Source organism: Haemorhous mexicanus, chromosome 2, assembly GCF_027477595.1.
Source record: "Haemorhous mexicanus isolate bHaeMex1 chromosome 2, bHaeMex1.pri, whole genome shotgun sequence".
In the NCBI taxonomy this organism is placed as follows: domain Eukaryota; kingdom Metazoa; phylum Chordata; class Aves; order Passeriformes; family Fringillidae; genus Haemorhous; species Haemorhous mexicanus.
This window is the reverse complement of record NC_082342.1, coordinates 72,507,217-72,523,292: the sequence shown is the minus strand read 5'-3', so window position 1 is coordinate 72,523,292 and position 16,076 is coordinate 72,507,217. Positions and strand designations below refer to the sequence as shown.

At 41.1% G+C, this 16,076-nt stretch overlaps 1 protein-coding gene across 2 annotated transcripts in view; it reads right to left on the bottom strand.

Moving 5' to 3' along the window:
- SLAIN1 (SLAIN motif family member 1) overlaps window positions 1-6,668 on the bottom strand; it is a 50,036-nt gene extending 43,368 nt beyond the window's left edge. The window contains exons 1-2 of one of the 2 annotated variants that reach the window (XM_059839192.1): window positions 6,173-6,668; window positions 2,926-3,065 (exon numbers count right to left, since the gene is read on the bottom strand). In XM_059839192.1, the coding sequence (XP_059695175.1) occupies window positions 2,926-3,065; window positions 6,173-6,621 (589 nt within the window). In that variant the 5' untranslated portion in view covers window positions 6,622-6,668. The remainder of the gene's footprint in view (window positions 1-2,925; window positions 3,066-6,172) is intronic. The other variant, XM_059839193.1, reaches the window with a different exon arrangement.
- Window positions 6,669-16,076: the final 9,408 nt, after the last annotated feature.

Below are 16,076 nucleotides of genomic sequence, written 5' to 3'. Positions count from 1 at the left end.
GAAAGACCAAGTAGCTGTTAAACTATTTCACTGCCTTAGACTGCTCTGGCAGAAGTCTCTTACAAGACTTTTAGCCTTGTTATGGAATATCCTAATGCTGGGATATTTCAAAAAACAGATGAAAACTTTTATTAAAATCAGGATGTAATGCAGTAAGAAAAATTCACAGGAGCAGGAATAAATGAGGGCAGGATTAAAAACCTTAATAAGAAAATCAGAATTAGTTACAGCTCAAAAATAATACTGGCAATTTTTAAATTTTTTTTTTTTTTTTGGCTCACAGCTCTTCTCCCTGCATGAACTTATTCAGATATGCTGACTTTGCAGTCAAAAATCAGTTTTTATAGCTTTTTATTACCATGTGCACTATGCTGCCTGAAGAGCTGTAACAACTAAACTGGTTTAATTTTTGGCTAACGCACCATGCACTAAGCGAATTCTACCAAAAGGCCACTTCAGAAATCACACTCTGCTACACTATAAATGTTTTCTGACTAGTCATTTAATAGTTCTCAAGTACTTCAGTGTTAACCATTGATTCAGAGCCAAGCAGAAGAGGCACAAGTAGATTTCAAAATACCTTGAAAATGCCCTTGCAAGGCATATGGCTAAAAGGGGAAAACAGCATTAAACTTAAAAGTACAAAGTTTGAAACTTTAGTCCCAGAAAGAAGAATGCCATACTTAGTGAGTCACTTATAAAACCAGGATGGATTATGTGTACATATCTATACATGTATAATACTGATTGAGTGCCCCGCAAAACAAAATATGGGGAAGTCACATGTATAATACTGATTGAGTGCCCCGCAAAACAAAATATGGGGAAGTCAGGTTACAGAAAGTTTGCTGTACTTCAAAAACCAAATTATCAGATTCTTACAAAAGTCTCACTTCTGGTTGAAAAACTAAGGAATAAATAAATATAGTGAAATCAACTTCTAAAAATTTAAGAGTAAGAAGGATGATGCTTGCTTATTATGTATTATTTACAAAGGTACAGGTGCTAAAAGAAAATATTTAGAAATACTAGTGTTAATCAAGTCTTAACTGAATTATTAATTAAAGCAATTCTACCAAAGAATTGCTGCAGTATAAATACAAGTCTATTCACTCCTTGAACATACTGCTCCCATAGTAGGTTTTATTTATGGCATATAATTTCTCAGAAACTTTTTACAGAGCTCAGGAAATTCATGAGCCAATTTCCATGAGCAGAACATATGGATCAGAGTAACTCATTGTCAACATAACTAGGTGACATATGCCATTTGCTGTGACTTCTGCAGAGGGAGAGATTGAACTGATAAGCATAGAGTGATTTTCATTTGAAACCTTTATTGCCTATTCAATTTAAATAAATCCTTTAAGGGGAAAAAAAAAAAAAAGGTCATGCAGTCCTCTTGCTTGTCTCTACACTGACACTACAGGCTTGACTCAATTGTCCATACCTGGATGTGCCTGCTGACCTGAGAGGCCCTTGGGGAGGCCAAGGTGTCATTAAAAGACAGTAAAAGCATAGGACCTTTGGAAGGTCTGCATCTGTCCTGAACAGAAAACAGGGTAACAGGCCATCTCAAAGGGCACTAGCTACCTATGCAGGGCAATCTGCACCCCACTGTTGGATGCCCAGTCCCACAAAGACGCACCTTCAGGTAAGCATGTGGGATTGAGTGCCAAGCACCCACTACTGTCAGTGGACTCGAGACAGCTACTAAATTCATTGTACAGTAAACACCTAAATCTTGTCACTTGAGCAGCTCCCCAGACTCCTCGGACTCTACACACAAATCTTCCATTGATACTCAAACAAGACATTGAGCTCATCCTACAGACACCTGAAATCAGATATCCAAATAACAAGCCAAAGTCCACCCTAAAACTAGATGGGATGAATACCAACCAATATAGGAACCACAGTTTGGCCCACGTAACTTGAGGCAAATAGGCTCAACTAAACATTTCCAGATCAATAATCATTGTAGCATCTTTTATAGTCAATGCAAAGAGGCTGATGCCTTCAGAGCCTGATTCACTTAAACACTTGATTTTGGATAAGACTTATCCAACTACCCATATCCTCCAAAGCATCCAGGAACATGCTCAATCTCTCTTAATGATGGCTGTAGCTAACTTATACAGCCATATGTTCATGCTGTCATTAACTTTATTCCTTCTGTCATGTTCATGTATTGTTCATTTTCCACTTCTTTCCTAGTGAGTTACAAACCTTAATATCCTCCCTTAACCGCTTTCTTCAACAACACTTAATACAATTTTAATGAGACCCCAGATGGTAAGAAAATAAGAAAAGTGCTGTCTGATATTTATTTAAAACAAATGTTAGAGCACGTAGAGAACTCCACAAGTTCACCAGCACTGATCAGCCATCAGAGAGATTCCAGCACCTGAGATTACCGAGAGGCCAACAAAACAGCACCACAGTCAACTTACAGCTCTTCTTGGTGGGTGCTAAACTTAGCAAAGTTCTAACACTACATCATATGTTGACAAATATGTCTTTAAAGATTTATAGCCCTATGATAATTCTGACTTTACAAAAAAGGAAAAGCACCCTTTTTCAAACCTCATAGATAAACCAATAGTAAAGTTAGCATCAATATTTCCTTGCCAGGAGGTCCTCTATTTTAAGCCCTGGATGAAAACTGACAAGTTAGAATAAGTTGTGCAGGAGGAAAAATGGGTAACAAAGAAGGCAAATACTTTAAAAACTGCATTATCAGAAACGAAAAAATTCAATAATTTGTTAGCATTTATGTAATGAAGGAAGAGTTGCATACATATGAAGAAAACTCCACATCATCCATGTGTAAAGGCTGCTAAACTGCGCAAACACCAAAGAGGAGAGGAACACCAGATCAAAAATGCCAACCTCCTAATAAAGAAATTAACACAATAAGATTACCTTGCTCCAATCTAAAGCATAGGGAACGTTTTGCAGCTTCTATCTCAGGAGTTGGATGATCCAGAACACGTCTACACCACTGCAGAGGACTCAGTGATTTCTCTTGAGGAGTGTGAGTCTTGGTGGGCAAGACGTACAACCTTAACCAAAACACACATAAGTATCAGCAAGATATGCAATACTGCAAAGTTTGCTTTTGTATGCTCACTTTCCTATTAGATCACTAATAATTTATAACATCCAAAGCCCTGCAACAAGATATCTAATAAAAATAAATATATCCTGAAGTAGAAGAGTTTACATTTGTTTTCCTTCTTCCCTCCTCAGAAAAATAGGTGGAAAAATATCAACTCTTCAGCTCTGGCATGTCCAAACAAAGTTCAAGTAGATTTCACATTGAAATCTCCTATCTAATCACTACCATTGTCTGAATTTCAGCACTGCCCAAAGTTCAAATGTATTAGGTGCTGTACACACACCAAAGGTGCTCTTGCTTTATATTTACTGGAGATTTAGACAATTTCAGCATCTGATTTTATCTTCACACAGATGAACCAGATGTTGTTCAAGTCATATTTGTAATGATTAAAAACATGCAATGAGAAACACTGAAAATCTATTTTCAACATTCAACACCAGGAGAAAAGAAAAAAAAAAGCACATTTGCAAAAAAAGGTAGCGTACATGCATTATTCTCAGACAAGAGTTGGCAACTGATCAGTAGCACATCAGGAAAGCAGGTTTCAAAGCACATTTCATGGGAGAATTCTTGAGGCTGAGATCTGGGTTGCTGCTGTCGCCCTGGCAGATTAGCAGGCACAGCAGATGCCAACTCACCTGGGACAGTGCAAATCTTCCAGGGAGCAAACTATTCTTGTCTGCAGGACAAGACTCCAACTCACAGCTCCCTGGCCTGACCACTTCTGAGACATGGGGCTAGGGACACCCAGAGCCAGACTCTCAAGGCACCAGAAAAACACTTAACACACCGTAAAGGGATCTGGCCTGTACAAAGGGAGAGTGAAAGGCAAGACCAAAAACTAAACAGGGGTCACTAACACGTAGCAGCAGCCTTTCACCTTCAAAATTTTGGCTCAAGAGCTACCCACGTCCCACCAGAGCACCCCTTCACCAGTGTCTGCTCCATGGAGATCTTTGCCTTTGAAGTCATTCTGCACTGTCTAACCAGCTCTCAAGGAACAAATATCCTCACTACGACTGCTATCTTGCTCTCTCTTGGCAAACCCAGCAGAGATCAACTACTGAATTGCTCTGAGGAGAGGACTTACTTTCCCAGACTTCCTCCAGTGCCTGACCACACGTTTGAAAAATGATACTGAGAAAACAAAAAAGGAATGGACAGAAAAGCTTTCAGGTTTCCTGTTAACCTGCAGAAGTGCTTCAAAAGCTAAACATCTGACTGATGATCTTCCTGTCAAAAGCTAAACAATAAAAAGTAGTTTGATTTGTCTGCTGTTCAACAAGGTTGGTTGGTTTTGGGGTTTTTTGTAACTGCAGTCAAAAACAAAAAAAAAAACAAAAACAAAACAAAAAAAAAAGGCAAGGAAAACACAAAACCCCAAGGGGTATTTAAGGCCTAAAATTACTAATCGAAAACTAGGATATGCACCGAAGGCTTTGGCTTTCCAGGTAGCAGTTTGCTTTAAAGACTGAGATTACAAAAAAGCCCCAAGCAACTGGCATCACACGCCTGATCTTTCTTGGACAATGACAGATTTATCCTTGAACTAAAAACATTCAACAGCTCAAGAACTACTCCTAGTGCAATAAATTTGTTAACAAATTGCTGTCATGAAATTCTGCCTGTGGACACATACATGCGTGACATATAGGTAAATTTTAGCATCCAAATCTAGGATTGCTCCCATGGAGGAAATCAAATCGGAAATTTCACTATGGCACATAATGCAACCATGACTGACTACAACCGTAAAATGTAAACAAGGAAAGCATTTTGTTTAACAAGACATTACCAAACAAATGTGATATTCCTTAATGCTAGGAAAGACAGAAGTTAGAAACAACGTAAAATTTGATTTAAGTCTAGACTGACAAGTCCAAACCAGCTCTGCAGACCAACCACACACACAATGAAGCAATGCTGACAAAAATTTCCACACAATTTGTACATGATTCTCAAAATCCATTTTCAGAAACACAGTATTGTGTACCATGAAGCACATACAACAATTAGAAACACTTCTGATATTAAGATTAATTTTGAACATTTAATCTTAATTAAGGACCAAAATTAAGGATATTTTAACACATCTCAGCTTCTTTATACTACATTTTTATTCTCATCTGACATTAACTTATAGCTTGATTCAAAAACTAACCTCATAAAAAGCAAAGCTGCATGGAAGCTTAAACAGATAAGCTAAAACTTATTTAAATAAAGGTAATCTATATATTACTATTGACAATTGAAAACAAATTGAGGATCATTGACGTTCCACACAGTAACACGGCGAACACAGTATTCCAGCACTGCCTCTGCGATGTTCGCCCACGTCGCTGAAACAGGTTTTAAGGCACCAGCTTCACTGATTTACTTATAGCTCTACCTTGCAGTCTCCCCTTCTGTTTCTTTTTACGGGTTACACACGTTAGTCCAGGTCGATTTCATTTTTTGCTCTGTTCATTCGCTATTCATTTCCGATTTATTCCATTTACTAGCACTCTGCCGAGCCTTTTGCAGCTACACGGGTGCGTTAAGATACACAATTTAGATCAACATCTAAAAGACAAAAGCCCTCCCAAATCCCTGAAGATGGGAGTCAATTTGGCAGAGGTTTTAGGATGAGCAGGCAGCGCTGCTCAGATCAAGGCTTTCCCGGAACGAAATTCCGCTATTTTTAATTCCTTATGTAAACACGGGGCTGAAACTAGGCTGAGATCTGAACGATAGTCCTCGGGGTGGAAAACGAGCTCTGCTCCCCACGGAGGGCGCGACGCCCCGGGCGAGCCGAGCAGTGAACACCCGACCTGAGCCGCGTCTCGTATACGGGGCCCTTCCCTCGAGAGGGCGGCACGGTTTGGAAGGGGGATGGAAGGGGGAAAAAAAAAAAAAAGGAGAGAAAAAAGCAGATTTCAGTCTAAGCGGGGAGATCAAGTGGATTTGGGGGCTAATGCTAATAAGAGCCGGGAGACCGCTGCGGGAGGCCCGGCCGGGGTGCACAGCCGGGCCGGGCCGGGGAGCAGGGCAGGGCCGAGCCGCATGTACCATGTATCCTCGTCCTCTCCGCAGCCGTCCTCCAGCTCCAGCACCGCCACCTCGTCCAGCACCGTGGCCGCCGCCCCCGTACCGCCGCCGCCTTCCTGCCCGCCACCAGCGGCCGGCGGCCCGGGCGAGGGCTTGAAGTAGGCGAGGGGCTCTGGCGGGCACAGCAGGGTGGGCACCGGGCTGGGTATGCACGGCGGGCCCGCGGCGGGGGGGCTGGCGGGGCGCAGCCCGCCCGGGGCCGGCGGCGGGGCCAGCAGCAGGTGCGGGCTGGGCGGGCCGGTGGCCACCGCGGCGGCGGCGGCGCGGCTCCGGAGCTGCTCGTTCTGCTTCTCCAGCTTCCGCACCAGCTCCTGCAGCTTCTTCACCTCCAGCTCGGCGCTAACGGCAGAGCCGGCGCCGCTCCCCTTCACCTCCGCCATCATCGCCGGCTTCAGCAAGGCAGCCTCCATCCTGCCGGTCCGCTGCCGCCGCCGGCACCTGCTCCGCCGCGCCGCCGGAGGGCAGCGCCCGGCCCCCGGGGGAGGCGGGAGCGCAGGGCAGCGCCGCTCGCAGCGCCGGGGTCCGGCCCTGCACCGCTGTGCCGCCCGGCCGGCCCCGCTCCACCGCTCTGCGCCTCCCGTTAACGGCGGCGCGGGCGGGATCCCCTCCCACTCCGGCAGCCCGAGCGCCGCGCACACGCACTCGGCAGGAACAAAGAGCCGCCCGGCGCCCCCGCCATCCAGCCCCGGGGAAGGGCGGCAGGGACCACCTCAGAGGGGAGCCCCGGGTGTTTAAAGAAAAGTGCCTTCCCCCCACTGCACCCCAGCACGGCTCGCCCCGCCTCGCCCGGGGCTGGATCCGGCCCAGGGCGCCGCGCCTCTCGTGAGCCGTGTAATTAGAGCCTGGTGGTGTCAGGGTTGTAATTATGCAGATTGAGAGTGTGAGGGGAATGGGAATCACAAATAGAGGCTTTGTTGGGCTTGAAAGGAGCTAATTCAGCCAAAAGCCGCCGTTTGTAGGTTTGAAACATGCTGATTCTGGGAGTTTTGGCACAAAGCGAGGAAAGCGACACGTTTTTGAAGTTGCGTTGGTGGTGAAGCAAAGACTGAACCGAGCATTGCTGAAAACTACGTAACTATGTTTTGGTTATGTATAGGAGAGCTCCTGAGGTGAAAGATGCTGAAATGTCTTCCTTAACACAATCCAGGTACATAGGTGGGCTTGTAGCTTGCAAACCTGAGAGAGAGAGAGGTATTACTAATGTTCACTTACGCTAGTGGTTTTGCGTTGTCTTTCATTGCCCAGCACTGTAAGAAGCCATTGCCTGTGTCCCTTGTGTCACCTAGGAGGTGAGCAGGGGTTCAGTGCTGCCCAGGAGAGCTCAGACATCACACAGCCCTCGTTCAGTTCATTTCCTCTGGCTGCAGCTTTAGGAGACACCCTTCTAAGTCGCATTCCTAAGTCACCCACGGCTCTGATATGAAATCAGGAGCAAATCTCATGAAGTCAGGGCAGGTTAAGATTAGATATTATAAAATATTTCTTCACCAAAAGTGTCATCAAGCATTAGAACAGAGTGCCGAGGGAATTGGTTGGGTCACCATCTTGCAAGTATTTGAAAGATGTGTAGATATGGCTAAACTTGGGGATGGTTTAGCCAGGAGTTGGCAGTGCTGGGTTAACAGACTCAGTGATCTTTGATGTCTTCATCAGCCTAAATGATTCTGTGGGTCTAAGGGTTGTAAGTTGCTCAGCTGCCCACTAAAAATAGCTATTGGTCAGTCACTACCCAGTTCTTGAACATCAGCTTTAGGCAGAGCAGTAGCACTGTCAGCCCCTGCTGCCTTCACCCTGCTTTGTTGCTGTCTCAGGTTTCTGGTGTAAGGAGGAGCAGACAGTGATTCTCTGTTCAGGGCGTAAGTCAGCTTTGAATTCATCCAGCCTGTCACAATTTTGTCTCTTTTGTTTATAATCTGGAAACTTTCTTCTGCATGTGCACAGGACAACAGCACTATTGTTTGTCAGTCTTTGAAGCGCTCTTGCAGTATAGATAATAACAACCAGTCTTATAGGAATCGCTATAAAGGAAGCTAGAGTGGAGTACAAAGCATTGACTTCCAGATGATACAATTTCTATCAGAGGAAAGAGAGAGAGAGTAAATATTTCCAGTTGCCCCCAGTAGCCCTCAGTGTACTACTTTGCAACCAGATAGCATTTAACCCAAAACTTTGGTTGTGTCTTCTCTGTCCCTTTGGAAGAAAGAAGGGGGAAATGTTGAGTGTAAAAACCATCTGGCCCCAATTCTGCCATGTTTTATTAGAATGAGTAACAGAATCCAGTTTGCTCTACTACAGATGGCTGTAACCTTTATTCCCACAAGTAAAAGGAGAATTGAGCTTCTACGTGTTTAGTCCCAGGCAAAATGTGCATCTCTCAGTTTGTTATCCCTAATAATGGTACTAGCCTTAATTCTTAGATGTGCATTGCTACTCCAGTAAGATTGCAAAATTATATAAAAAGATGAATTAGCAGCATATGTAATATTGAGTTTATTATTCATCAGTAGTGTGTAATGAAAAAAAGCCAAGAAGAAGTTTATTATAATATCAGTGCTGGAGGATGCAATCAGGCAGTAGAGCTTCAGTTATATATCATAGCATTTTTTTTCACTGAAAGAGTAGTTAGGCATTGCAATAAGTTGCCCACGTAACTTATTGCATTAGTGGTTCCACGACTCTCTCTGGAAGCATTCAAGAGGTGTCTGGATGTGGCAGTTTGGGATATGGTTTAGGGGTGATTATAGTGGTGCCAGGCTGATGGTTGGACTAGATGATCTTGAAGGTGTCTTCCAACCCTGATGATTCTGTGAAATACTGAAAAGAGATTCAACATGGAGGATTTTTTTTTTTAAATTTGAACCAAGGACCCAAAGTCTTTTAGTGGACCAGCAAAAAAACCCATTAAATGGGTTTTTATTATTTAAATTTCCAGTTATCATAACAGGAATATGACAGTGTGATCTGGATATTACATCAGATAATATCTTGATGCAGACACCAGTTTGGAGATACATCTGGAGACATATTTGAAGGCAGGGTAGAGCATGTAGCATCATAGCACAGGATCTTAAGAGTCACCATCGGACTGCTTGTCCTCAGTTATGAGTACAAGCAGTTGAAAATTTTCAAATGCCCTCTACTGTTTGTGCCACCTATACAAATGTTTCTTGCAGGCATTCATTTCAGAACTCGGTTGCCAAAGAGAAAAAGCTTAGGACTCAGTGTCGTGCCCTAGCATGGGTACAAATGCATCTTTTCCAGACAGATGCATTGATCACAGACATCATATCACCAAGAAACGATCCAGAGATTGGCTCCTCCTTGACTGGGACTTCTTAAATGAAATACCCAGTAGTATGGGTAGGAAGAATCTTGAAGTTCTGCATACTTCAGCTACTATGCTCACAGTCAGTGTGAGACTGTCTTTTTCAGGCCTTTCCTGTACAAGTGGATTTAGTAAAGGATAAAAATGCGTTTCACTGTGTTGTATTCGTTGCTGTATTTTAAGTGTACTTGTAATTTCACTAACACATAATTCCACTGAGAACATAGCTTCACAGAGAGGTGCTGGCAGGTAAAATGTATGTTGATGAATACACTGTCCCATGGTTTTCAGGTTGGTCAGTTTGAATACTGCAGAGATGATTTGAACATCTTAGTCGTTTAAATCGTTAACCTAATTGTTTGGGTTTTTAAACATAAATTACACTCTTCCCAATATTGACATTACTAATAAATTGTTAATGAGGTCCATTCAGTATGCCAGCAATAGATGATGAATTTGATAAACCCAGAACTTCATCAGCACTTTACAAACCACACTGAAGGCTTGATGCTTCCATTCTTTTTTTAAGGCATAGATAAAATGTGTCTAACACTAACCCCAAACATCTTAATTGGCCCATGAAACCTGTTACTCCTGGACTTGAGAAATTATATGCCCTAAATCAGTAGAAATCTACTATAGAATTCTTCTTACACTACATCCTATGTTAGGAATTTCTGAATCAGTGTAGTCACTAATAGGGTGTTGATGCAGAGAACAAAGAAGCAGGAAGTCCGCAAATCCCATCTGCTCTTTTCTGGTAATAAGCTTGTTGCTTTATGCTGCAATAGCTGCAGGCTGGATCTGCCTTTCAGGCAAGCCAGTAAAGAATTAATTGCTGTAATCCAGTCTGGGCTATACAAAAGATATGTGACAATAAGGTCAGAGCATGGACAGTAAACTCCCAGTCTTGTGAGATTATTTTAAAATGCAGTTCCAGTCTGAAAAATTACTGTGAAGGTAGTTTTATAAAAATAGAGCCGCTATCATACCAGCAGAAGTGCATCCTATCCAGTATTCTGCCTTTAGCAAGGGCTGATAGTAGCTTTGTAAGGAAAATGTCTCAGAAACAAGAAAAATATTGAGGGATATTTTCCCTCTTTCAGAAGTCATTGAATCAGGACATCTGGATCATTTAATTTTGATAGCAACCAATGTGTAATAATATTCCATTTGCTGAGACCCATTTTTAAGCCATTTAAACATGAGGGCTCTACAGCCCCCTGTGGCAATTAGAGCTGCAATTTAATAATGTATTGTTAGAAAAACTACTTCTTATTATCTACTTTAAATCTGCTGCTTAGTAATTTGATTGGGTGCCCCTTAGTTCTGGTTTTCTGAGAAAGACAGAATGATTAATCATTCTCTATTCAGCTTTTCTTTGTCATTCATGACTACATAAAATTTAGATACTTCTCTTCCCAGCTGACAAGCCCTAATTTATATAGCCTTATCCTCACAGAAGTCGGGCCAAACCTCCCATTGTTTCCTGTCTCACTCCATAATGAAAATGGAATTTTCTAACCCTGTTTTCTTTCTATTCTCACTTCGTGTTTTCTTATAAAGCCAAATTTTCTCAGTTAAAGGAATCAGCTTAACCAAGAGCATATTGATTTCTTCAGAAACACTCATATATTCATGAGCATGCCTTGCTTTAAAAAAATCTGTGTAGACTCTCCTCCAATATATCATACATATCCATAGCTTCTGTATTCTGTTATTTATCCCAGTTGGTACAAATTGGCTTTTTAAAAAAAAAAAAAAAAAAAAAAAAACAAACAAACAAAAAAAAACTAAATGAAATGTAGTTCCCCAGAGCAGTTTTTGTGGGTTTTTTCAAGGCTGATGTCCCAGCTAATGCTTCCAATTTGTTTGGCACCAAGCCTGCTTTGATTGGTAGGGTAAATGTTTGTGAGAAGTTCAACATTGTCACACTTGAGCTGCCATAGATATTTTGCATAGATCCTAGACCTAGCAATTTGTTTTTGTTAAATTTATATGTTTACTCTGCATTATTTGAGCAATCAATCACTTTCCTGAAGTTACAGCATGGATTCTTCATTCTGTGTGTCTTGCAAACATTTTGACTCTCTGGCTGTTGCTAATTTCATGCTAATTGACTTTCTCTTTTTTATACTGTTTCCTTCTCTGAACTGCTTTAGTTCCTTTGGGCTTTTTCCTTATTTAATTAATATTAAATTGTAATCACCATTAGAATGGGTTTACTATAAGAACAAATCCAAAATTGCATCATTTCAGTGAGCTCAAATTGCTCCAGTGCCTATGGTGTCCAGAGATACTGTCTGTGAATTAAACTTAGGGTCTGCTAGTTCATAGATCCATCTAGACAGAATTATCCATGACAGCTCTTGTGCAAGGGGTTGTTATTTGATTGTTATCAAATCACTCTGACTTTCAAATGCTTTAGACTTCCTTCCCTTCCCTCCCCCCCTTCCCATCCCTTCTGTTTATTATAAACTGAAAGCATCAAGCTGAATCTTGCAAATCAGGATGGGTTTCTTTCCAATGATCCTCATTGATAACAAAGACTAATTAGACTTTCAAAGAAGTTTGAATATTTACATTGTCTCCAGTATACAAAGATATTGGAGAGTATAATTTGGTTTATCACTGATGAATAAGAAAGAGAAGGTTGAGGGGGAGATGTGGTGTTCAAGGTTGTTAATAAATGAGCTGATAATCTAAAAGTTAAGTTTTTGAAACACTGAGTGTGAAGTGCTGAAGATCACAGTGACAGAAATACAGCTTCTCTACAGGAGGCTAAAAATCCATGACACACCTTCTGCCAAGACTCTAGGTTTCAGCTTGACTTATCTTCAGGGAACAGTGGCAATTGATTCAGGAAAAATGCCTTATTTCCTGATAACATGATTGTAGGAATCATCTAATCCTGGTTATGATTTCTTCATTCTTTTTTTTTTCCTTTTATTCATCTTCTGTCATCTTTACTTTTTGTCTATTTGCATATAGTTGGGGAAAGAGATTGAAGAAATTCATCAGCTTTGCAAAAAGGTGAAAAAAAATTGCTATCCATATTAGCAAGTCCATCATGTGGATACATAAGTGATTTTTACAGTTTGCAAAATGTTAGTAAGTGTAGGCCAACAGACTCAAGACTTTATGATGCTGCAAAGTGGTTTAGAAGTTATCATCCTAAAAAAATAAACAGCAATGTGCTTAGAATTGGTTATGTGATGTATGTAGGAAAAAAATTAAATCATAGAAAAAACCCTCAGTCCAGCAGTAATTGTGTTTGAGAAGACACATCTGAGTGGCACCATGTCAAAGGAGCATGGAAAATTTGCAGTTGCTTGAAAGCCTTTTCTTGTGTCACAGTGGGCATGTCAGCTTTTCAGATAGGGGATGGTTTAAAAAAATAAGTACCTGAACTTTCATCCAGGTTTAGTTAGGTTGAGCAAGAATCTTTGCTGACTATCCAGAAAAACTCATGTCATTTATTTTTATAATTTATTTTTTACTGTCAGGTGGGATAGAAAAAAAGCCTGTAAAAATATTGTGTAAAAACTTGTCCTTGCACTATCTATTACCCACTGAATCACAAAAGATACAATAAAATGGCAGAGATACCTAGAGGGTAATTTAGGTACAGTTAGAAAACTTACAGCCAAATGCTTTTTCCTGGACCCACTATTTCATAAACTGTATAACTTGCAGAGTACTTGAGATCTTTGCTGCAGCATCACTAGACTGACATAAAATGCCTTGCCCTTCCTCCTGCCATGCCAGAACTCCTGGGTCTGGGTAGTGATGGATCTATGACAGGCAGTGATGGATCTATCAATCTTAATCCCTCTGGGTCCCTTTTGTCCATCCTTGAGATGTACAATCAGTGCTGGATACACTTCCAGGGCTGGAGAAGAGCTGGTCTAAAATCAGCCCTTTCTGGGACAGTCTGGAAATAGAAGAAATGCAGTACAGCAAAGGTATTTCTTGAGTACATTCACTGGATTGATGAAGGGTGTATGAATTGTGGTTTTACTAAAGGAGTGTATTCTTCTTAGCTATATCTTTTCCTTGTGTTCGCTTCAATTTCATCATGAGAAGCAAAGTCCCTGCTATCTTCACTCCCAGTTTCATTTATGTTTCTATTGAGGAGATTCTGATTCTGAATTAGAAGGCAGAGGAGTTTTTAAATAATCCTGGTGATCTCCAAATTAAAACCCAGAAACCACAGTTCTCAAAGCATGTGCCCTCCTCTGACTGGGTATTTGGGATGTCTCTCACTAGAGTAGAAGAGGCAGAAAAAAAACCATTGCTCCTTCCTAGCTTTTGTCCTCCAGCTTTCCATAGATGTCAGTCATGTCAGAACTGCTATGCTTGCTCCCAAGACAGAATTTTGCTCTGAGAAAACTGGTGTTTTCTTCAAAAGGCTTTTCTGTTACTTTCACATATGTCACTTGGGCAAATGGATAAAGTCAATGCTCAAATGCATTATCAATTGTGAAAACAGCTAAGAACAGTGTTCAAATGCATTATAAGTCACATACTTCTGTAGATTTCCCAAATATTGTTTAACTATTTGTCTATTTGAAATTACAATGCTGCAAGTATGGATCCAGTAGCTGGATTCTCAATCTTAATTCCAAGATTTGAACTACATACAGGGATAATATAATTCAAAGTTCCATGGGTGGAAACTTCCTGGAGGAGTTTTATCTTCTCCCTGGAGAAGATATGATGACAGACCAATGTTTTCTGAAATACTCATCTTACAGTCAAGTTTGACTATTAATTTCAATGGCACCATTATTTACAACAACACTAGTACTGTTAAAATTCCTTAATTGACTTATTTGCATAAGGCTTTCATCTTTTTCATAATGTTTTCTCCCTTTTCTGCTTCTTTTAGTATTTACACATGCAAAAATGGCTTGAATGACAGAAGAAGTTTGTCCTTTCTTTCCAGAATTGATTGTGTCATCCTTTTTTCCTGAGTAAGTAGTTTTAAAATGTTGGCTGTCAATTGTTTTGACCACAATAGCTGTCTAAGCTCCCTAAACAGATGTCTGATGACTGCACAGCAATGCCAAGATTCAGACAAGTGCTTTTGGCATGATTATATTCCAATATTGATTCTAACAGGACCAAACCAGTCACTTTTTAAGTCCTGGCACAGCCTACAATGCTGTAGCTGTCAATTTATAACTGACGAAGTTATAAAAACTCCATGAAAAAATATTCCATTTCCAAGCAGCTTTCTTGGAAAGGGAGGTAAACTCTGAATTTTTCTTGTGTCATTCATACAGGTGCAGCAGTACCACCCAGAGGCCACTGCTGTGCTGGACACTGCACAAACTGGAGAGAGTTCCTGTCCAAAAGGGCTCAGAGGCTGGAAAGGCAAAGAAAACACTAAGGCTTAGAAGAGATTATCGTACAAAGATGTATTTGTAATAGTCTTCAGATGAAATCCCCCAAAATTTCATTCTCTCACTGTCCTACTCAAGCCAAATCTGAATGTAGACATCACCTCTAATCGTTGACACTGCTTTTAATTCTTAATTAGACCACTTGGACGAGATGATGAAATTCCAGGATTTGGTCCTTGGCCCCAAGGCAACGTATTTTTTGTTCAGGAGTCATTCCTGAGCTATCGATAAGCATATAATGAATGTACAAGCAGTGTGGCTGCAGTGTGGCTAGTGGAACATGGGCCATTAAGATCCAGCCTGCTCTGGGCAGGGAATGTGGCAAAAAGACTACCAGGAACATCTTGTTTATTCTACACACCCAGCTGTTCCACTGTGTTACACAACCTCATTAGGTATGTTGGGGGAGACACTGAACCTGGCACTCCCATTTTCTGGGCCCAGTTCCTCTGTTCAGAGAACATAATCCATGGTTTTAAAAGATGGTTGTTATTGAGGTATTCAAGAAGGTCTCATTTTAGCAGATTGTGCCAAACTTATTTATTTGAGAATACCTGCAGATTCTTCTCTCTGAAATGCAAGGAATGTTTGGAATGCTTTTAAGTCCTAGTTTTGCTGATGATATTAGAGTTGAGTTGCTCTGACCAGGCAAAGCACAAAACAGAAGAGGAAGCCTTTGAAGTCAGTGAAGGACCTTATCAGTTTAAGAACTCAGTTGTTCTGCATCAATTAAGCAGCTAAACAGAGCTATTTTGGTCAACAATTTCAGACTTCAGCACATCAAACCTACCTATGTATTTAGTTTCTTTATCCTTTGCCTTTATGAAATGATGGATGTCTCTGCTGCTGTGAGGAAAAACGAGGTGTTGTGATGCAGCAGAAGGAAGAAAATGAGGCATTTCTCCCTTGTAGTCTGGCATCAACTAGTCTGAAAGCTGAAATTACCTCCTGGTGTAATAGAATAGCTACAATGAGCAATGTTCAAGTATGATCATAGAGCAAAATCAACCAAGAAAGTGGGTACTTTTCATTCTAAGCAATGAGATTATGTTAAAACATCAAGTATCAAGGAAGGCAAGCAGTGTAGGAGAGTTCTGACCTTATTGTTGTGAGTAAATAAACTGAACACCTG